Source organism: Papio anubis, chromosome 7, assembly GCF_008728515.1.
Source record: "Papio anubis isolate 15944 chromosome 7, Panubis1.0, whole genome shotgun sequence".
In the NCBI taxonomy this organism is placed as follows: Eukaryota; Metazoa; Chordata; class Mammalia; order Primates; family Cercopithecidae; genus Papio; species Papio anubis.
In genome coordinates, this window is record NC_044982.1 from 106,787,286 (window position 1) to 106,811,091 (window position 23,806).

General features: G+C 39.3%; 2 protein-coding genes across 5 annotated transcripts in view; one reads left to right on the plus strand and one right to left on the minus strand.

Moving 5' to 3' along the window:
• Positions 1–1,349: 1,349 nt before the first annotated feature.
• LOC116275903 (formin-like protein 16) lies at positions 1,350–3,317 on the minus strand. Its single transcript, XM_031668982.1, has 3 exons — positions 3,275–3,317; positions 2,459–2,931; positions 1,350–2,252 (listed from the first exon to the last, which is right to left on the minus strand). The coding sequence occupies exons 1-3, from the start codon at positions 3,315–3,317 to the stop codon at positions 2,220–2,222; spliced, it is 549 nt and encodes a 182-aa protein (XP_031524842.1). The 3' UTR covers positions 1,350–2,219.
• Positions 3,318–6,229: 2,912 nt separating this feature from the next.
• The window catches only part of EFL1 (elongation factor like GTPase 1), a 160,419-nt gene continuing 142,842 nt past the window's right edge, over positions 6,230–23,806 (plus strand). For 3 of the 4 annotated variants that reach the window (XR_004185078.1, XM_031668425.1, XM_031668426.1), the window contains exon 1: positions 6,230–6,334. Coding sequence is in view for 2 of the 4 variants with exons in the window: in XM_031668425.1 (XP_031524285.1) it covers positions 6,259–6,334 (76 nt within the window). In the remaining 2 variants the exon portion in view is untranslated. The remainder of the gene's footprint in view (positions 6,335–23,806) is intronic. The other variant, XM_031668428.1, reaches the window with a different exon arrangement.

The window sequence follows — 23,806 nt, forward strand, 5'->3', positions numbered from 1 at the left end:
GAATGGGGAGAAAATTTTTGCAATCTACTCCATCTGATAAAATAGCTATCCAGAATCTATGAAAGAACTTAAATAAATTTATAAGAAAAAAACAATAATCCTACTGCGCGGGCGAATGATATGAACAGACCTTCTCAAATGGAGCCATTTATGCAAGCCAACAGACACATGAAAAAATGCCCACTAACACCAATACCGGAGAAATGCAAATCAAACCACAATGAGATACCATCTCACACCAGTTAAAATGCATGTATCATTAAAAGTCAGGAAACAACAGTAGATGCTGGAAAGGATGTGGAGAAATAGGGAAAAGTTTTTACACTGTTGGTGGAAGGTAAATTAGTTCAACCATTGTGGAAGACAGTGTGGTGGATTCCTCGCTGATCTAGAACTAGAAATACCCATTTGACTCCAGCAATCCCACACAAAAGTATATCCAAAGGACTATAAATCACACTACTATAAACATACAAATGCACACGATGTTTATTAAGTGCAATTGTTCATGATAAAAACTCTGAACCAACCCAAACAACCATCAGTGACAGACTGGATTAAGAAAATGGGCATTACATACACCATGGAATACTATGCAGCCATAAAAAAGGATGAGCTCATATCCTTTGTAGGGACATGGATGAAGCTGGAAACCATCATCCTGAGCAAACTATCACAAGGACAGAAAAGCAAACACTGCATGTTCTCGCTCATAGGTGGGAATTGAACTATGAGAACACTGGAACACAGGGCCGGGAACATCACACATGGGGGCCTGTCGTGGGGTGGGGGGCAGGGGGAGGGATAGCATTAGGAGATATACCTAACGTAAATGATGAGTTAATGGGTGCAGCAAACCAACATGGCACGTGTATATCTATGTAACAAACCTGCACGTTGTGCACATGTACCCTAGCACTTAAAGTATAATAATAATACAAAAGAACGCTTTCAAATGAATAATAAAAAAATAGTATGCTCAGAATATTCTCTTTTCTTGTTAAAAAAAAAAAAAAAAAAAAATCAATGCAGGCCGGGTGCGGTGGCTCATGCCTGTAATCCCAGCACTTTGGGAGGCCGAGGCAGGCGGATCACGGGGTCAGGAGATAGAGGCCAACATGGTGAAACCCCGTCTCCACTAAAAATACAAAAATAAGCTGGGTGCGGTGGCGTTTGCCTGTAATCCCAGCTACTCAAGAGGCTGAGGCAGGAGAATTGCTTGAACCCAGGAGGCGGAGGTTGCAGCGAGCCGAGATTGTGCCACTGCACTCCAGTCTGGCGACAGAGGGAGACTCTGTCTCAAAAAAGGGAAGGGGAGGGGGGGGGGGGGGGGGGAGGGGAGGGGAAGGCACATGTAAAGCAAGTCTTAAAGCACACTTGTTATCTGTGGAAGATAGAATTATGAAGGCGTTTTATAATATATTTTTGCTCAGATTTTTATGACACCTCATGTGTATTTATTTATTGCATTATCAGAAAATAAAGATAAAACCCTTAAAAACAACCACAACCAAAAACAAATAAACAAAAAGTAAAATCACAGCATTCCAAGGGTATCCCTCAACATAATAAAGACCGAATTTCCTAACAGTTGAATGGGAAAGGAACTTACGTTGGAAATGAATTAGAAAAAAAGTAAAGATTTTCTCCTGCACACTAGCCTGCAGATTCATACACCCAAAGTTAATTTGTTGATATTTTAATCTACTTCTAATTACGAACTGTGTTTATTATGAGACTATCAAAAAAACTGCTTTCCATCAACATGCAGGTGTTTTCTTTGAAGGGGATTCCAAATACAAAGGGATTGACACGTTCATATTTACTTAGCAAATAATGATCTAATCCCTGGGTCAACAGTGAAGCTGAGGAAGGAGAAGACTGTTTCTAGGTGATAGAAGGTTGTTAGGCAGGACTCAGTTGGATTCTAGGTTTCAGGGTGGGGACTACTGTACTGCCTTTTCAGTCAGGCGGATCCCAAAGAACTGCTGCCTGGACGGGAATGGGAATATGGTCTGGCTGGGAGGACAGAAAGCAGATGAAAGAAAGTGTGATATGGGTTGCAGACTCAGGGCCTTGAGCACTGTTCTTTCTCACCTTTGTGGTGGGGAATGACGGGGTGGAAATGCATTCTCCCAGTCGGATCACATGCCACTACTCACCAGTCTTATATCCCGTCGCGGCTTCACATATATTATTTACCCGGCCTGTGTGGCATTTTACTTTGCATCCTTGCTTGGGAGTCTCAGGGGCTACGAAGAAACGTTTTACCCCCAGGTAGCCGGCGGGTGCGGAGGGAGTATTACTGGAGCGGGATAAGTGGGGATGTCGCTGCGCCCTCGTCCCCTGATCTGCGGGGGACGGCCATTCTCAGGGTTCCCGAGGAGCTGGCTCCGTGCACCTAGGCCCTAGGTCGGCTCCCAAGCCCCGGCCCGCCACTACACCAGCCACTTCTTACCCGCAGGTACAAATCTGACACAGACACCAGTTCCTCATGCTCTCGGCTCCAAGGGTTTCTTTCAGCTCGCCTCAGCACTTGCAGCTTCTTCACTCTTACAGCGCCCGCCGTAGTCAAGGCAACAGAGGGATGCCTGGCGACGGACGCGGCGCCGGCTTCCGGCGGCGGAAGGGACGCGTCAGTACTGGCGTGCAGGACCCGCAGAGTTCTCAGCGTTCCGAAGCCCTTGGTGTGGCCGGGACCCGGAAGGAGGAACAGGGCTCTGGGGGTTGCTGCAGACGGTGATTGCGGGCTCGCGTTAGGAACTGGCATCTTCCTCGGCCAGCCTCTGGGCGGTGCTGGAGGACCCCGCTCGCTGCGACTCTGAGGCGGAAACCCGGGCTGGGGCCGAGCGCGGGCTGGGAGCGGCGGTCCCCGGAGTGTGGCTTCCAATCTGGGGTCGGGGCGTGGCCTGTCTGTGTGGACCCGGGACCCTCAAAGAGAACGAATCCGGGACCCTGCAGAAATGAAGGGCATGTAGTGTAGACGTTTTTCCTTTTTATTTAGAAAGGAATGAAAGACCGGCAGTGCACCTGCTTGGATAATAAGCACGTTACCCAAAACTTTGTTCGGGCTCGGTGGGCAGGAATAAAGCTGGGTATTCGACCTCGCGCGAGGACTAGCGAGAATGTCAGAATGAGGGACTTGGGGGAAGACTGAAGAGAGAAAGGGAGCATCTTCTTCAGCATCTTGTCAGCCTCCTGCATGCAACCCTTCCTGTACGTGGCCATTGGCCTGGAGAAGTTTACCAGAGTTCTCCTCCACCGGCAGGGTTACTGGTGTCACTGTGCACCCAGCCCCTTCGAGCTGCGTGATCCATCGCAGCCTTCGGATCCAGAAGGATGAGCAAATTCCTCAATTATAATCGTAGTAGGATACTGACTTTAGTGCTTAGCCTGGAATTGGCCGAGGCATGAAATTGACTGTTGGCTCAGAATAGTTGGCCTAGAATAATAGGCTGGCATTTCAGATGTGTGAGAAAAAGATGAACCTTTCAAACGGTTCTTGGGCAATTGGTTATCCATGTGGAAAAAAAAAATTGGACCTCTACTTAATACCACACACAATTGCACAGTTAAGGTATTTATATTTAAAATAAAAACTGTAAAGCTTTTAGAAAATAATATGGGCTAATATTTTTATGACCTTAAAGGAAGATTTCTTAAGACAAAAACGTGCAAACAATTTTATAAAAGGTTAATAAACTACTTAAAATTAAGAACATATTTATCAAAGATGCCAGAAAGAAATGGAAAAAAACAAGCCTGGTAACTGTGAAAAATATTAATAACACACATGTAATTGACAAAGGACTTGTATTCAGAGACTATAAATAACTTATCCAAAACAAAATAAATCTGTATTACAACCAGTAGAAAAGTGGACAAAAGCCTTGTATAGGCAGTTCACAGAAAAGGAATGTTAAATGGCCAATACGAGAAACTTATAAAATACTTAATCCCATTAATAATAGGAGAAATGTAAATTAAAACCGTGAGATGCTCTTTATCACCCATCTTAAAAAAATAAAGTCCAGCAATATCAGCTGTTGAACTTATGAATCAAAAAAAGCAGTATTCCACTGTGGATCAGTCCAACTATTTGGAAAATAATTTGGAAATGTTAGGTTGAGGATGTGCAGATTTACTAACTCAGAAATTCTATTGGTAGAGAGTGTATAAGAGACCCACAACTGTTCATATCAGCTCAGTAATAGTTACAGAAAGCTGGAATCCATCTCCATGTCCACCGGTAATACAATGGATGAATGGGTGTGGTAGATTTGTGAGGTGGAGTCCAACAGTAATAAAAATGAATGAATTATGTCAATATGGGTGAATCTCAGGAAAACAATATCGAGCAGAGAAAAAGTGACAGTGTAATATGGTAAGTATGATTCTTATAGAAGGCTTAAAACTTGCCACTCTACATGATATATTGCTTAGGGACACACTCATTTTAAAAAATTATAAAGAAAATAAGGAAATGATCAAGATAAAATTCAGGATAGTGGTTACCTATAAGCCAGGAGCACAGGGTACTTCAAAAGTAAAAGACTTTTTTTTTTTTTTCCTTTTGAAATGGGATGGTGCATACATAGGGGTTCATTGTGTTGTTATTTACACATGTTTCATACCAACCCAGTGCTTAAAAACATACATTATAGAAGACTGATAAGGGACTGAGACTTTTTGAAGGAAGGACCGACTGAGAGGTTGGAGAGGTGAAGGGAAACCAGCAGTGGGATCTAAGGAGAGATGGAGGTAAATTAAGATATTTCAGACTCTTGGAAGAATTTCACATATGCATGTAACACACATGCACACAAAGGGTGACTGTTATGCTGCACTGGAATCAAGAAAAGTGAGGATTGACAATGATTACTGCGTTTGTCCAGAGGTCATTGATAGCCTTTAGGGCTTTGATTTTGCCAGAGCTGCGGAAATGGAAGCCTTTCTGAAAATTTCAGAATTAATGTGGATGAATACATGTGGCAGTTCATATCAACAGATAATTCTCAGTGCTTTTGAATGAAAGAAAGAAAGAAATAGAAAGGTTAAGAATTTTTCAAAAGTTTGACAGTGGAGAGAATGGAGGAAGGGTAAGGGAAAATCATTCTGGAGAAAGGAGGAGGAGGTTAGTCTGGTACTTAGGGCTAAGGAGTTGGAAAGGGATGGGATCTTTATTTAAACGAATTCACTGTCAATACTGATGTACTGCAAGGTCTAGAGAATGAGATGTAGACCCTCACTGGTGGGCATTACAGTGAAAATTATCAACTAAATGGTCATACTACAAATATTTTCTACTGTATTCTTTTTTTAAAAAAAGATGTATTCAAAATCTGTTAATTTGGAAAAAGAGTAAAGACACTTCTCTTGCCTCTAGAAACCTCTGTTTCAGTCTCTGCTCAGAATTTGTCAAATAGCTTATAAATAGGAAAAGAATGGCTATGTTATTGATGTTTAGAAAGAATTCTCCCAAGTGCTACTCTCTGTAAGTTGTTCTTGAACTGCACCATCATTTATGGCTGATATTTGGATGAGCAACACTGTGGGGAGGGTATGCAGTATTTGAATACGTTTATGAGTTCCTAGTGGTAATGTTTTTCAATTTGTCATGTTCCCTTCCTCTCAACCAACTTCACTTCTCCATCCCCTCATCATCTTAAAAAAAGAGAGAGAGGGCCAGGCAAGGTGGCTCATGCCTTTAATGCCAGCACTTTGGGAGGCCGAGGTGGGTTGATCACCTGAGGTCAGGAGTTCAAGACCAGCCTGGTCTTGGCCAACATGGAGAAACCCTGTCTCTACTAAAAATACAAAAATTAGCCAGGCATGTTAGCACGTGCCTATAATCTCAGCTATTTGGGAGGCTGAGGAAAGAGAATCATTTGAACCTGGGAAGCAGAGTTTGCAGTGAGCCGAGATTGTGCCACTGCATTCCAGCCTGGTCAACAGAATAAGACTCTGTCTCAAAAATAAATAAATAAATAAAAAGAGAGAGGCTCTATATAGTTTAAAATTTAAGTATTGGCTGGGCATGGTGGTTCACACCTGTAATCTCAGCACTTTGAGAGGCCACGGTGGGAGGATCACTTGAGCTAGGAGTTCGAGACTAGTGTCTACAAAAATAAATAAAAATAAAAAAATAAAATTTAAGTATTTAAAACAAAAAAAAATCTAAATTAGCAAATTTTAATGTTACATTTTAATTCTTTGGGAAGTGAAGATGCATATGTTGCATTTTTCCAGTTAAGGTACATGGACAGCAGAGAAGATGAACAGATCCGAGGGATCACTATGAAATCCAGTGCCATTTCACTACATTATGCAACAGGTTAATCAATCTGTTTTACAGAAACAGAGCTTTGCATCTTTCATGTCCTCCTCTCTCTTTCTGAATTAATTGCATGCCTCAGTTTCTTTGCTTATATTCTATATATTTTATTCTGGCCTTTACACATGATCTGTTGTCAGAGTCATGCTGTCCAGGCTTGGAAGCAAATGGAAACCTCTGACTGGCTTGAGGGCAGAAGAACTGGCAGTTCACACTGGCCCCCTCCACCAGGTGCTTGTATGGATTTCTTCACAAGGAAAGTCAGGAGCCCTAGGCCTTTAGCTGGTTCAGCCCTACTATTCTGCCTCATGGCCTAGCCTGCATGTTAGATTTGGAGTCTTATTTACTTAAAAGTAGACTGGCATGATCAGGACCAGCTTGCTATCCTCAAATGAGGATGCTACTTTGATAGTAACACTTCTAGGAATGTATCTGATAGAAATAGTCATGTCAGTGTGTGAGATACATGTCACTGATATTCACTAAAAAGTTTGTATTTGTGAAAAAAATACCAACAACCTCAATGTCAGTAGGAGAATGGTTAAATAAACTGATACATCCAAGCTGTGAAATACGGTGCAGCTGTTAAACCTACTGTTTAATATATATGTCATTGTATAGGGAAGAATGCTATGTGAAGAGACAGAAAACGCAGACTATTTTTGTAAGATAGGAATGTGTTTGGGTAATAAAAATATATATGCAGATAAAGGTGTCTGGAAGGATACTTAGCAAACCCTTAACAGTAGCTCTCTGCAGGGGCTATGATTATGGCAAAACTTGCACTTTTCAAAATATTTATTTTTGTAGTATTTGAAAATTTTACACAAAATGTGTATTCTTATACTTAGAAGAAAATAATAAAGATATATTTTATTTCCCTAATGGACTTACCTGTGGTTCATCCTTCACAAGTGTCATATCTTTGGCATTGCCACCAAAAGATGTACTCTGTGGGGCATGGCTGTTGTGCCAAACCAGTTTTGAAGCTCTTAGGCACATGAATTCTCAATGTTTAATGTTTAAAGTAACACTTCATTTTTAAAAACAAATAATTCTCACATTTTAAAGGGTATGTTCTCTTCCTGTAATCCAGAGAATGGGGTTGAGGGTCTATTGATTTATCTCATTTTATAGACTTCAAGAGATTTGTAGGCTGCCTTCCTCCTTACCCAGATTATTAGTCTGTTTTTATTTGAAGATTCCTCTGGTGTCAGTTTTAGTTGTTCTGCTCTATACTTTGTCTCTAGTTCCCCTCCCCTGAGTCCTTTAACCACTTTGTTAAGGTTTAATTTATATACCATAAAATTCACCCACTCCAATTCACATTTGTCTTTCTGGTGTGGTATTGTAGAAGAATTTGCTGTAGGACCCTGGGAATTGAATGGTCTGAACTCTAATTTTGTTGAGCTCTGTGATCTTGGCTGCTCACAGATTGTTTTAGGTACACTTTTTTTTTTTTTTCTTTTTTAAGAGACGGAGTCTTGCTCTGTCACCCAGGCTGGAGTGCAGTGCTGCTATCTCGGCACACTGCAGCCTCTGCCTCCCGGGTTCCAGTGATTCTCCTGCCTCAGCCTCCTGAGCAGCTGGCATTACAGGCGCATGCCACCACACCTAGCTATTTTTTGTATTTTTAGTTGAGATGGGGTTTCACCATGTTGTCCAGGCTGGTCTCTTCATGACCTCAGGTGATCTGCCTGCCTTGGCCTCCCAAAGTGCTGGGATTACAGTCAGGAGCCACTGCATCTGGCCAGGTATTCTTTCTTGATTGCACAGACTGGAAACTGAAGCTAGCTTGGGTTGGGGTGGGATAGATTATTGAAAGCATACATGTGAAATGATATTAGAAATAATATTCATGAAAATTGAAAAACAGGAGTCTTATTGGAGTGATGTTTCATAAAAATTGGAGCCAGATTTTGATTCTGGATCCAAGTTAGTTCTAGAGACCACATCAGTAAAAGTTTATGGATCCTTCCTCTGGAACTCCACTGTTGTCCTTGGATTTGGGTGTCTGTTTTTATCTCCACTATTATCCTGTATGTCTTTTCTCTGTCTCATAGCTTTTGCCTACTGTCAGGTCTTCATCTTTGTGCATTCACCTTGCCCTGACTTCTTACCCTTTTATCCTATCTGTTTTCACCTTATTTCTGTTGCCTACTGCTTCAATCTCTTGTGTTTCTGAACACACAGTCTTAAGAGCAGGATGCGGCTCTGCTTATCTTTTCATGTGAACCCATCACAGAGGTTGCAGCTGTGGATTGGCTGCCCTTGGGTTGGTTAGTCACCTCCTAGTCCAATCTGTGGTGATTGGAGTGGAGTCAAAAAGTGTCAAACATGTTTCTTGTGAGCATGGGATGACTTCCTAGAAGGGAATTTGGGCTGAGCAGTCAGCACACTTGACAATTCAGAGCCTTATGAGGATAGAAGTTAGGAATGTTGACTGGGACATATCCTCTCAGATCACCTGAGAGATGAGATATGTTTTTATCCATATCTTAGTACTGATTCTCCAGAATGGGGTATTTCCTGCTATGAAGGTGGGACAGTCTGAAGGGAAACCTAGATGGGAGAAAAAGAGGGAAACCTGATGATTGAAGAAACTCCACAGGTGACTTTTATTTATACCATGCCTTCCCCTCCTTTTCACCCACTTTGAATGCCCTCTTATTTGAGAATTTGTGTACTAAATGCAAGTTAAGCTCTTTCTCTGGTTCTGACTCTTAATTTACTAAGCTTTCAAAAGTATTTTCAAATCTTTATTTGGGTTGAAATATAGGGTCTTATTCTAGTTTAAGGTAAACAGATAAATCATGCACATTATAGAATTGGTGTTGAAAACCATCAAGGTCATACACTATCTTAGCATTTTCCAGGAACATAATTCTTCTTTGAGAAAATGGAGCCTCTATTATCTTTACGTTTGTGACCAAAATTTGCTACAAATATTGGGATCATATTTATTAAATCTTGTTATTTGCCTGTTTCTTACCTCTCTGTGTGTCCTACCCACAAGAATACCATACATTTATCTTGTTAGGAAGTATTCCTAACAATATACATTCTGTAAAATATCCTAAGGGGATGTAATGCCTTTGAATCCTTTAGCCTAGACTCCAGATATAGAAGACAGAAATAGATTCACATGGGTTAAATAATTTGAAATTCATCAAAAGGAATACTGCTGTCATTTCTACTGTATAGCCATTTTTTATATCTGAGCAAATACTGCTGTTGCTGAACTTTTGAAGTTTTTATGTAAATCATCTTTTAAAATATTTTAAATAAATTTACAAGTTTATATACATACATACACACATATGTGTGTATATATATTACATACATAGTATATATTGTGTGTATATATATGTTTCTATTTATATATATGTATACACATATATTTCAATTTTTTTGTAGAGATGGGATCTTGCTATGTTGCCCAGACTGGTCTCAACCTCCTAGATGCAAGCCTTCTACCCATTTCCTAAAGTTTTGGGATTACAATTGTGAGCCACCACACCTGGTCCAAGTTCATATTTACTGTAGAGAATTTAGTATGTGTTATAGAATATACAGTAAAACACAAAAATGAAATAGAAATCTCTCTCAGTTCACCACCAGTTATTTTATATTTTCAATTTTTATATTTATTGCAAGTTGTATGTGTATGCACACACTGTGAGGTAAATATCTAACTTTATTTCGCCCTCAAATAGCTTATTTATTCTAACACCTGTCAGATATGATTATTAAATACAGCATTATTGCTGATATGTTGTTGACACCTCTGCACAAGTGAGGCAGTTTGGGTGGGGCTCTTAAGGACTAGAGAGTGAATTATGCCCACCCATGGAATACCTCCCCCGATTCCTGGGGTAAGGGTCAGCATCACTCAGCTCCAGTTGATTGATTGATACCCTGTGAGAATTTTTTTTTTTTTTTTCAAGAAAAGTTGGCATCTGGATGTTTGGTAAAATCTTCCAAATATCAAAATGCTACCAACTTATTTAAAAATTGTAAAACACCTTGTGGAACACACTGCAGTGGGCTTTAGCTTATGAACTTTTAGTGTGTAACCTTAGGCGTATAGTCTAGCTATTAGCCTGGGTCAGTGGTACACTTGGGATTCACCAAGAGTCAGCCATATGCAGTGAGGATGTCCTCCAAATGTGGAGACCAAGGATACAGCAGCCTTCTGCAAAGAGGTCCATATGCAAGTTGATCACTTTGTAAATACCTCTGTTAGAGTTAGTGGTTGTGGGCAGATGGAGGATTTACGCATGTGTTGATTTCAGCTCTGTGGCTCTCTGGTTTTATACTCCAAAGACCAGGCCATGGAGACACTGACTCATGCTATCTAGTTGCAGACAAGGCCAGCATGTACCAGAAAGTCATCTCTTTCATTCAGAGGCCTTAGATGCAGGCCTAAGAAACTAGGTACACGATAGTTCACTTCTGAGCTAGGTGTCTCATATGCCTGATTTTGTTTCATCTTCACAGCAACTCTGTGATGAGTATTACTCTTACTTTACATATGTGCAAAAATGGAGTTCAGAGAGGTGAAGATACTTTCCCAAGGACAGACTAAGTTCTAGCATGTGGTAGTAGTCCTAGAACCAACATTTCCAGCCTATTCACTTGGACCATTAGTCTCTTGGAAGTCAGGCCACAAATAATTCCTCCTGAGGCTCGAGTATCTCCTTTCCATCAGCGATTACTATGGACGTCTTGTGGCCAGCACTACCTGTGCTGTGGTCTTCAGTCACTGCCCACTGTGTAAGCCACATGATCTGGCCTCTCTTATAGTCTCTTCCCCATGTTTCTCTGTGGTTCTGACACCCTCTTTCAATCTCCCATTATTCCCTTCCTTACCAAAACTTACTCTAAAAACATTCCAAGGTAAACAAACATCCCTACATCCTCAATGTCTTTTTATTGACGTTTCCTTCTTCTGCCTTGCTGTCTTCTGATGACATTGCCTAACATGTACTTTTTCAAGTGAATGCTACTCGTCCGTTCATGTTCCATGAATCTCTGGGTTAGGATATGGGATTGCCATTCTTTTTGTTCCCAGATCTAATGACAAAAGTTAATCTTCTACCCTTGTTTTCAAACTTCTTCTTTCAAGACTCAGACCATCCGGTTATTCACCTTTCCAATCATTGTCAGCTCCTGGTGATGGTGCCTGTTCATTAGTGAATTGGCTCCTGGTCTCATAATTTTTCTTTTCACCTGAATCTTCTAAGGTGACTTTTACCATCCCTAAGAATGACTTCTTCAACAGCTTATCCTCTCAACAACATTGATTCTCCACTTCACCTACCAGTTGTCATGACTGCTTTCTGGTTTTTAGCATCACCTTGAGCTATCCATCTTCGACATTTCAAACTTAAATACTTCCTTCTCTACAATCTTTGATTCTCCCAGTTCTTTCTTTCACCTGACTAATGAGGTACCCATTCTTTGACTTCATAATATTCTCTGGTTTTTTGACTCTCATCAACATTTTTCTTCATTTACTTTCTGCCTCATACAGCCCAGATTTGTCATTTCATTGACAGTCTTGCCAGCATCTTCAGTCTCTTTGGTTCTTGACCTTCTGTCATATTTTTCCCAACAAAACTTGAACCCTTGATGAAGCTAATTCTCTATACATCTTTGTCATTGTATTTGGGCTAGGTTCTCACATGGTCTTCCAGACTGCTGGCAGACTTTCCATGTCTCCCTGTTAGGTCTTGCTTATTCTTCCCAACAGCTGTTTTAAACCTTCTGGTCTCTTTCAACCTACCTGTAATCCCCTCCTCCACAACGTCAGAAGACATTCTTACCTTCTATTTCACAGAAAAGAGAAGAATTCTCACCTGCTTGCCACTGTATCTCAAAAGGTAATGGGGTGGACATTTTTTGCTTGCCTCCTGTCACTGGCAAAAACCTGTGCTCTGGACTTATCTTCTGTTTATGATCTTTTCTTCAGTATCTTCCACCTCTCCCTCTGTACTGGCTTGTAACCATCAGCTTTTAATCATGCTCAAGTCTGTCTTGTCTTAAAAAATACATAAATCCTTCTTTCAGCTCCACATTCCTCTGCATATTTCCTCTTCCCCCTTCTTAGTCAAAGTTATACTATAATTACTCTCTCAATTACTCTGATAATGAGACCTGTACCTTATAGTAATGACGTGCATTAGCAGTGTGAAATTGATCCTTGATCTATGACTCTCCAGGGTGATGCTAGGTGTAGAGAGATTATAAGTAAACATCAACCTTTTTTTTTTTTTACTGTTTCTTATTCTGGTTCTTACACCCTTCCAAGCAAAACTGCCAATGATCAAAGGAATTAAGACCATGTGGATGTGTAATTATTAGATTTACTATCTATGCAGCAGGCCTTCAAAGGTGGAGAAGTTCTCAGTAATGTCAGAGTTCAGGGTGTGGCCACAGTACTGGGTGGCAGATGTGGACTGGCATCATACTGAGAAAAACCAAAAGTGGGTGAGGTAAAATGTAGTCAGAAGTGGTCTGTATGTGGTGTAGTTTCATGTTGGAGGAAGGTCTGGAGAGGCCTTCAGGTTGGGTTTGTGCAGCAAAAGAAAACTTAATCAATGTGCTATTCATAGTTGTTTCTAGATCGTTTTTTCCTCTCTTTTTCCTAACTCATGTCACTTTTTTTTTTTTTTTTTTTTTTTAGACAAGAGTCTCGTTCTATCACCCAGGCTGGAGTGCAGTGGTGATCATAGCTGACTGCAGCCCAGAGCTTCTAGACACAAGCAGTCCTCTTGCCTCAGCCTCCCAAGTAGCTAGGACTACAGGCATGTGCCACCATGCCTGGCTAATTTTAAAAATTTTTTTGTAGAGATGATGGTCTCGCTCTGTTGTCCAGGCTGGTCTTGGCTCAAGTGATCCTCTTGTTTTGGCCTCCCGACGCACTGGGATTATAGGTGTGAGCCACTGTGCCTGACCCCATCTCAGTTTTGACACATACCATCAGAGTCAACCACCCTTCACCTCTCCTTGTGGCAAGCTTCTCATAAAGATAGTTACCCTGTTACCTGTGTCAGCTTTACAATTGTGCTTTACAATTCTGTCAAATAAGCCATATTAGTTGATTTATAACTTATAATGTTATACATTAATTTAAAATATAAAAACATAGTAGTGATTTAAGATAGAAAAGGAAACCAGGTTCAGTGGCTCACATCTGTAATCCCAGCACTTTGAGAGACGGAGGCAGAAGGATCACTTAAGGACAGGAGTTTGAGAACTTCCACAGCAACACAGTGAGATCCCATCTCTACAAAAAAATAAAAATAAAAATTACCCTTGTGTGCCTGCAGTCCCTGCTACTCTGGAGGCTGAGGCAGGAGGATTGCTTGAGCCCAGGAGTTTGAGGCTGGAGTGAGCTATGATTGTGCCACTGCATCCAGCCTGAATGTTACAGTGAGACCCTGTCTCAAAAAAAAAAAAAAAAAAAAAAAATTAAACCAATAAAAAGTGGTATTTCCTGTGGAGGGAGACTTGTGGTTACTTTATAGTTGGGGTACAATTTATGTATATAATTGTTGTAAGTTCATACATAAGGAATTTAGGAACATATCTTCAGGTAATTCAGGTTCTGCCTGTATTTCTGTTATTTTTGTTGTCAGGCAAAATATTCTACCAATACACTGAAACAACAGACACTTTCAGGAGGTTCACATCTTCGTCCATACCTTCAGTTTTTCTTCTTTATTTTACGGAAAGTTTTCTCTCATCAACTTTCTATGTATTTGCTAGTGAACATTTCCAATGTTTTGGAAGTTGAACACTACTTACATGAAATTTTACTGAATACAGAGGTGTTTTGGCAGGTACTAGTGACAAATGTGCACCTTCTGTGAGATGATTATCCATGGCACTTTAAAACTATGGGCAAGGGAGGAATTCTTTTCCCGTAACTCCCTATTAGCAGCAGAAATTGTCTGGAAGATATCTCCCATAATTAACTTCAGGTCTTCCAACTTTTGTTTCAGCCCCCTGGAACATGAAAAGATTGGACTGTTGCTTGACTGATTATATCTGTGCCTTGAAATGAAGCGGTTTAGTTTGGAATGCCTGGGAAGTAAAGCAGCAGAAGTTTCTGTCCCTGAATGCTATTACAGGGATTAATTCAACACATAGCTTCAGGACTTTGTTACAAATTGGAAAGATCATTTAGCATGTAAAAAATTTTGTCTCCTGAAAAGTGTTATGCATTCTCTACTTTTAAAATAATTTCCACTAGCAATAATAATATCTAGCATGATAAACCCTGTAACTGTTTTTGTATTGTTTTTAAATTTGATCACACACACACAAAAGTGGTAAGTGGCATTTTTTAAAGATAACATAATGTGGCTGAAGTCACAGCAGAAGAGCTGTGCTTGTGGACTTTTTTTCTCTAATGGATATGGGACTTCTTTCTCCAACCTTTGAAAATTTAGGTTAAAGTTGTTTGGAAAGGGTTAAGATGAAAAAGGCATTGAAAGAGGAATTGGGAGGCCTGACTCAGAGCTGAGCCAAGCCTCTGTCAGCTGTGTAACTGACCATGGCATTTGCTCTTTCTCACCATTAAATACATTTGAGAAACTCCAGGTTAAATAGAGTTGGACAGACTTCTGTCACAGGGCTTCTCTGAACCTTTAATATGTATGTGTGATGTGAGCTCCAAGGCCGGCTGTATTTCTCAGCTGTATTATTTGACCAGACACTTATTTTTTAGGATGTAGATTTTCAGACAGAAACACTTGGTGTATCTCTAGCTTTCAGTTCCTCTCTAGATCTGAACTTGCCCTTCCTGAATGAATTTCAAAGAATCTGGAAATGGATGCGTAATTAGAGGAGCATAGATAGGTAGATAGGTATTCATTTTTCTGAGTATTCCCTAAAAGGTCTAACTCCAATAAAAGCACTCCAAAAAAAGCATTGTTGTATAGGAAGCCTGAAATTTCTGTACGAGTGCATTTTTAGACTCTGTAAAGGACTTGACTGGAGACCCAGTCTCTGAAACTTGTGTATCAGGTCCAGGTCATATCACAAAGGGTGGGAAAGTGCTTGAAGTTCTCCCACTCTCAAGTCTGGAGTTCAGCCGAATGAACAGGCTAGTGTGGTTTCCCCAGTTGCAAAGTATGAAGGCACCTAAGACCCGAGAAGTGACTAAGATCATTCAATAGCCCGGGGTGTATTTCTGGCTTGCTTCTTTTGGGACCTTGGGTCAGTCTCTTACCTTTTGAGGGCATTAGCATGTTTTTCTATGAAATAAAGGCTTAGGCTGAGAAGATGCTGAGTGATTCTAAGAATCTCACAACTTTAATTTTATATGCTAGGACCCTAGACCACTACTAGACATGCTCCTTTTTTTCTGGTGTACTTGGTTGAGACCATGCAGCCTCATTGAAATGTTGGCTAGGAAAACTGGTAGACATCTGACAGTGAAAAGGCTCGATTGAGGTCCACAGTGGACCTTGCCCAGGGCTCTGATTATTTGACTTTGGATTTTCAGCTGAGATCTCCGTGGTCTCTCTGGTTGAGCCTCTCTGGTGGTTTCAGCAGAGCAATGGTTCCCATAAAGCAGTTTGCATGAAAGACCAGGAGGCAGCCGGGAGGACTGATTCTGAAGAAGACAGTCTATTGTTAACTGACAGGCCTTCCCACTGAGATTCCCAGTACACTTGGGAATGCTTCACCCAGTGTTTTAGGGGAATTCATTTGCACCCGGCATGTGTGGTAAAAGTTACTGCCTTCTGAGTGTAGTGGTTAGAGGTATGGTCTTTGGAGTTAAATGGATTTGAACTTCTACTCTGTCATTTTGAATTGTGTGATCTTAGTCAGTTAACCTCAGAGTTGGATTCTAGCTGGATGTCCTTGAGAAAAACACTTAACTTTTCTGTGCCTTAGTTACCTGCTGTATAAAATTGGGCTAATAGTTGTAACTACTACGGGGGATTGTTGTAAGTAAACATTAGATAATTTCTGTAATATGCTTAGAGCAATGCCAGCCGTGAATAGGCGGTCCACAGATGTTAAGTTCTGGTTGTGGTTATTGTTGTGGTGGTGTTTTATCATCTGTATCACCTAGGGCACAAGCGAAGTCGTTAAAATTATATTAGGGAAAAATCCTGTAAATGGCCCATAAATTGCAGGTTGAGCATCCCAAATCTGAAAATCCAAAATCTGAAATACTCTACAATTCAAAACTCTTCAAATACCAACATGGCACAAAAAGGAAATACTCATTGGAGCATTTTGGATTTCAGATAAAGGATACTCAACCTTGTAGTCATTCTTGAGCACATTCAAGTTGATAAACACTGAGTTAAGGGGAGGAGCAAAAGTGAAGTATGTGTTTGAGCATTCTAATAGTTATTCTGTCTTTAAAAGAGAATTATATCAAATTTATCGATAATGAGGAATGAGTATAGAATTCTATAGTATTACTAATTTCCTGCATGGTATACTAAGTTATGTTTAATGATAACTCTCTAAACCTAGGATGATCTTTTTTTTTCTTGTTTGCCTGGGACTAAGGGCTTTGATGGGATGTGGGAGTTTCAGTGCTAAAACCAGACAACTTAGGATGTGTCATCACCCTACTATAAGTTTAATACATTTGTCTGTTGAGACTATTGAAGGAGATATTAATGGGAGAGCACATAGCACACTGCTTGGCATGTAGTAACTGCTCCTTAAGTTGTGGTAGAATTGAGTCTACATATTTTGTAGAATTGAGTCTAAATCTAAATATTGATACACTGCTCTTTGATAAATTGTAGGGAAGAACTTGGCCAACTACTTTGTTGGCCCTTTGAACAGCTTTTACTGTCAGGATCTTGGGCGTTGATTTCTTTCAGTTTCAATGTCCTCAACTGTGAAAGGAGAATAGTAATATGTATCTCACAGGGATATTGTAAGGATTCAATAATGTGATTAGCACATTAAAAGTGAGTATCGCAGTAGCTGGCTCCCTCTAAGCTCTTAAGTGTTAGCTATTAGAATAGTAAAGTCCTTTAACATTTTATATAGATGCTATTTGGAATCAGTAGTCCCATCAGTGAGAAAAGCTGGAATGGTAGCTCTTGACTGAGTTTTTGACTCCTTTACCTTTGCTCAGGTTTTTCTTAGAAGGTTTTAGCTTTCTTATTCTAGAATGCCTGAGGAAGAGCATTGTATACCTGCACAACTGAAAATGTGTGTTTATGAATTGTATTTTAGGTAATGATTAATCTGATAGACTCTCCAGGACACGTGGACTTTTCCTCAGAAGTATCAACTGCTGTTCGCATTTGTGATGGATGCATCATTGTGGTAGATGCTGTGGAAGGAGTCTGTCCACAGGTAATGGATTGTGATGAGAAAATACTTAAATGGTTAAGGGTGAGAAAAGAGTAGGAACTGACTGACTTTAGGCATTTCACTGACAATCAGAACATTGGTTTTATATTTCACATTTGGTAATGTTCCAGTCTGTGATGGAGTTAAATCACCAGAGTTCTGAAGGGATCTTAGAGATGATGACTTTAATTTAACATACTTTGTTTTTGTTTTTGTTTGTTTTGAAACAGAGTCTTGCTCTGTCACCCAGGCTTTAGTGCGGTGGCGCGATCTTGGCTTACTGCAACCTTCACCTCCTGGGTTCAAGTGATTCTTATGCCTCAACCTCCACAGTAACTGGGATTACAGGCATGTGCCACCATGCCTGGCTAATTTCTGTATTTTTAGTAGAGATGAGATTTCACCATGTTGGACAGGCTAGTCTTGAACTCCCAGCCTCAAGCGATCCACTTGCCTCAGCTTCCCAGAGTGCTGAGACACAGGTGTGAGCCACCGTGCCCAGCCTTATTTGTCCTTCTTAATCTGTCAGTTGCATAAAGGCAATGATGATTTCTTGTCTGTAGTTCTTTGCTACTGTGCTGTATACATACTTTGTGAATGCCTGTTGAATGCCTTTGTGTGACTGAAATAGTCTAGAGTGGTTATTAATCAAGATTTTCTAATGTGCTCTAATTATTTCAAATCATGAGTTTTACATTTTTCTTTCTGTTTTTATTAGACACAGGCAGTTCTGTGACAAGCTTGGCTTGAAAACATCTGTACAGTTTTAGTGATTAATAAGATAAATTGCTTGATAGTGGAACTGAAATTCACCCCACAAGAGGCCTATTCTCACCTCAAGAGTATTTTAGAACAGTTATTTTAATTTTTAGTATTTAAAAAATTTAGCCTTGAAGAAGAGTTGTAAGGAAGTTACTGAGCTGGGTATGAGACATTGCTGCAGAAAAGTGAACTTTTCCACTTCAGATTCATACATGTTGGTGTTATTCTACAACAGTGGCTACAGAATAAGCATGTTCTCAGTCCCTTCCATCTCTTGGAAGCACCCATCATATAAAGCTTGGACAATAGGCTCTCTTGTTTAAAACTTTGTATCTTGGTTCCAAAATGAAGCAGTATTAGGATTTTATTACCTGTCTATAGTATTTTATTACCTGTTGTTAGAGGAAATTTTACCCAAGCATTCATTCATTTATTTATTCAGCAAATATTTCATAGATATTTGTTGAATAAATGAATTATCGAATGTCCATTGTGTACTAGGGATTGTGAATGTAAGTTGGACAGGTCAGAATCCCTATTTTCAAGGAGCTCACAGTATAGTAGGGGAGACAAACAAAGAGATACTTGGAGAACAATGAGATAAGCCCTGGGTGTGATATGACAGCATAGATGAGGGCCATCCAACCCAGTGTGGGTCAAGAGGGAAGAATGAGTTAGAAGTTGTACAATGGAACCTTGAGATGGAAGTAAAGTAGGTGTTTGCCAGGTAGACAGTTAAGAAAAGGACATTCAAAAGAGAAGGAATATGACAGGCAAAGTCATAAAGGCAAGAAAAAGCACAGTACAATGTTTCATTTAAGGAACTGCAAATTGTTTTTTAGCTGATTAATTAGATCATGTTAAACAGTGACAAGAGATGGGAAAAAGGTTATGGATTCAGATGTTGATGAACGTTGTATGCCATGCATAGGAGTTTGAAATTTCTTCCTCAAGACAGTGGAAAGCATTGATGAGAGCAACTTGAGTATATTTATTTGCTAAGGGCAGGAAACGATAAAAGTAGAACAGTGAAAAAGAATGATGAATGGCTATCATTCCCTGTAGAAATAGGAACAGGTAAAGTAACTCCTGCCCTGCATTGGCAGGAGAAAGGTCAGTGGTATTTGCAGACATAAGTGAGCTTGTAGATTGGAATGTGGGGCACTTGAAGGAAATATGAGTAATAGGTTCCATTTTCTTTCTGAGGTAGGACATAAGATTACTGCCTATTTGGGAGTGAAAGTAGTTGAGGATTAGGAGTTGGGAAGAGGGCCCGAAGAGGGTAGTGAACATTTCAGACAACTGATGTGAGAAATGGGCAAGGCAGTGGACTAAGGTTACAAACTAGGATTGTGGGGTTGGAAATCATGAGTACTTTGTGATAGCAGGCCTCAGTGCTGAAAAACAAATTAAGGGTATGACATTAACATTTACATTAAACTAATAATAATCACAAAATGACCTTCCAAAAGCCTTAGAATTTAGTTATGCTGAGTTTAGGAAGAATGGATACGTGTAAGTTATTCACTGATTGTAAATGTCACCTCCATTCATGTGTGCTTAATGAGCCCAAACTGACGGATGATTCAAGCCCTAACACGGGTTAAACAATGTTTCTCCTGCCGTGAGCATGCTAAGTATCTGAATGACACTCTGCCATTTCACCATCTCTCCTAGATTAATGCACTCACAGGAACTCTTTTTACTTCTAAAGTCCCAGAAGAAAGAGCGGAGACAGAGACTGAATCCCAAGTGAATCCAAATTCTGAACAAGGAGAGCAAGTATATGACTGGAGCACCGGCTTGGAGGACACAGATGATTCTTAGCTTTACTTCTCTCCAGAACAGGGAAATGTGGTGTTTACCAGTGCAATAGATGGGTGGGGCTTTGGGTAAGTCTGTTCGAATCTGATTAAATCTCTTTGTGGATTTTATATGTAATTGGTTTTTTTTAGTGAAACTTTTTATTTTGAGATAATTATAGATTCACCTGCAGTTGTAAGAGGTAATACAGAGAGTTCTCTGGTGCCCTTTACCTGGTAACTGCCTCCTATCCATGATAACATCTTGTAGAACTGTAGTACAATACCTCAACCAGGACTTTGCCATTTGCCATCAATATACAGAACATTTCTATCGCCACAAGGCTCCTTCACGTTGCCCTTATATTGTCACAGCTACTTCCTTCCCACCCTCAAACCCTTTTTAACCCTTGACAACCATTTATCTTATCTCCAAATTTGTCATTTCAAGGGTATTATAGAAATGGAATCAAAACAGTTTTTATAGACATGGAACCAAAAAATATGTAATATTTTTTGGACTGACTTGTTTTACTTAGCATAATTCTCTAGAGACTTATCCAAGTTATTGCATGCATTAATACTGTAGCTGATTCCTTTCTGTTGCTTAGTAGTATTCCATGGTTTGGATAGACCCCAGTCTAACCATTCACCCATTCTACATCTGTTTTGTTTTTTTTTTTTTTTTATTTTTGGGCCATTATGAGTAAAGCTGCTATAAACATTCATGTGTAGGTTTTTGTGTGAACATAAGTTTTCATTTCTCTGGGATAAATGCCTAGGAGTGCAGTTTCTGGATCATATGGTAGTTGTACGTTTAGTTTTTAAAGAAACTACCAAACTGTTTCCAGAGGGACTGTACCATTTTATATTCTCACCAGCAATGAATGCGTGAGTGATCCAGTTTCTCCACGTTTTCATGTTTAGTGTTGTCACTATTTTCATTTTAGCAGTTCTGTTGGGTGTGTACTAATATGGCATTGTGGTTTTAATTTGCATTTTCCTAACAGCTGGTTTACCTTGAGCATCTTTTCATGTGCTGATTTGTCATCTGTAGGTCCTCTTGGGTGAAAAGTCTTTTCACATCATTTCCCATTATTTTATTGTGGTGTTTTTTTTTTTTTTTTTTTTTTCTTGTACTCCTGGGTTTTGAGAGTTTTTTCTATTCTAAACAGTAGTCCTTTGTCTCATATGTGCTTTGCAAATATTTTCTCCCAATCTATAGTTTGGCTTCATATCCTCTAACAGTGTCTTTCAAAGTGAGCAAAGTTTTGTTGTTGTTTTGTTTTGTTTTGTTTTGTTTTGTTTGAGACAGAGTCTTGCCGTGTTGCCCAGGCAGAAGTGCAGTAACGCAATCTTGGCTCACTGCAACCTCCACCTCCCAGGTTCAAACAATTCTCCTGCCTCAGCCTCCTGAGTAGCTGGGACTACAGATGTGCACCACCACTCCCCGCTAATTTTTATGTCTCTTTTAGTAGAGACGAGGTTTCACCATGTTGGCCAGGCTGGTCTCGAACTGCTGACCTCAGGTAATCCTCCCGCCTTGGCCTCCCAAAGTGCTGGGATTACAGGTGTGAGCCACCACTCCCAGCCAGCAAGGTAAGCAAAATTTTTAATTTGGCTGAAGTTTCCTTTATCATTTTTTCTTTTTATGGATCTTGATTTTAGAGTCAAGTTGAAGAACTCTTTGCCTAGCTCTGGGTCCTAAAGATTGTCTCTCATTTTTTTCCAAAAGTTTTAGTTTTTCTTTTTACATTTAACTCTATGACTCATTTTGAGTTAATTTTTGTATAACGTGTGAGGCTTTGGTTGAGGTTTTCTTTTGGTGATGGGAGAGGACCTATGGATTTCCATTTACTCTAGAACCCTTTGTTGAAAAGGTTATCTCTTCTCCATAGAATTGCTTTTGTGCCTTTGTCAAAATGCACAGTTTTTTGTTGGGCATACTTGTGTGGGTCTGTTTCTGAGTGTTTTGTTCTGTTCCATTAATCTATGTGTCTGTCTTTCCAACAGTACCACATAATTTTGATTAGTGTAGCTACAAAATAAGTCTTGAAATCAGGTAGATTATTTCTGTCCACATTATTTTTATTTTTCAAAATTACTTTGCTGTTTAAGGCCTTTGCCTTTCCATGTAGATTTTATAGTAATCTTACCTATATCTGCAAAAACATCTTGCTAGGATTTTGATGGAAATTGCTTGGTAAACCTGTTAATTTGGGGAGAATTTTGACATCTTTGCTATGTTGAATCTTTTCTGTTCCATGAACACTATGCCTCTCCATTTATTTAAAATTTTTAAAAATTCTTTTATGAGCATTTTATAGTTTTCAGCATATAAGTGCTATACATGTTGAGTTAGATTTACACTTAATTTTTCATTTTTCTGAATGATTATAAGTGATATTTTTAATTTTGGTGTTCACACATTCATCTAGTATATAGAAATACAATTAATTTTTGAATGTTGATCTTGTGTACTGTCACCTTGCTGAACTCACTTGAAATTCTTTGTAGATATTTTGGAATTTGCTATGAGACAATCATGTCTGCAAATAGGAATTGTTTTATTTTTTCCTTTTCTATTTGCATGCTGTTTTCTCTTTTGCTGATTGCACTGGCTAGAATTTCCAGCACTATTTGACTGACAGGGATGAGAGTGGACATCCTTGCCTTATTCTTGATCTTAGGAGAAAAGCATTAAGTCTTTCACCTTTAGAAATAATGTTAGGGCTGCAGACTGGTTTTGGATGTCCTTTATCAAGTTGAGGAAGCCCCCTAATATTCTTATTTTTCTGAAAGTCGTTATTATGAATGTGTCAAGTTTTCTCACATACCTTTTCTGTATTAATATATTTGTATGATTTTTCTTCTTTAGATTGTTAATATGGTATATTACATTGATGTTTTTGAATATTGAGCCAGTCTTGCATTTCTTTATAGATTTTATATACAATTGATTTTTAACTTTAACTTTATTCTTGAGTAAATTCAAATGTATACCACAAAAGGATCCTACCTTATTCCTTAGCTCAGTTTACTTCCTGTCAGTTTTTTGTTTATCTTCCTAAAGTTATTTACACATAGCTGAACAAATATATTTATATATTTATATTAACTTTTATACCAACAGTAGCAAAAGTTAGTCTAGCTTTATTGAGGATGTACATATGCTAAATATTGAGTTAGTCACTTTATTTAAATTATTTCACCAAATTCTGACAACACTCCTTTGAAATAGATATTACTATTTATTATCTAGGTCTCAAGAACATTGAGTATCTTTTGTTCAACATCAGTCAGCTACTAAGAGGCAGAGCTGATATTAAGATTAAAGTCTGCCTGACTCTGAAGCATGTGTTTTTTTGACATGGTTCTTCTCTGGTGTCTGCCTTATGGGGTATAAGGATCCTTATTTCTTTTTATTGCCTCTTCTGAATTTGTACATGCTGAGGCCATGTTGACAGTGACATTGGATTTCAGAATGGAGTAGGTAATTGATCACATTTTTTGACTACATCAATTTCTGACTTGTGGAATTAAAAAATCCAAATGTAGTTTA

Coding starts and splice junctions, on each gene's coding strand:
- LOC116275903 (XM_031668982.1), bottom strand. CDS start 3,317: ATGGATCACGCAGCTCGAAGGGGCTGGGTGCACAGTGACACCA. Junction 2,932..3,274: donor CTGGGTGCACAGTGACACCA/GTAACCCTGCCG, acceptor GTTCTCTTTGAG/GGTCCCGGGTCCACACAGAC. Junction 2,253..2,458: donor TGTCAGATTTGTACCTGCGG/GTAAGAAGTGGC, acceptor GTTTCTTCGTAG/CCCCTGAGACTCCCAAGCAA.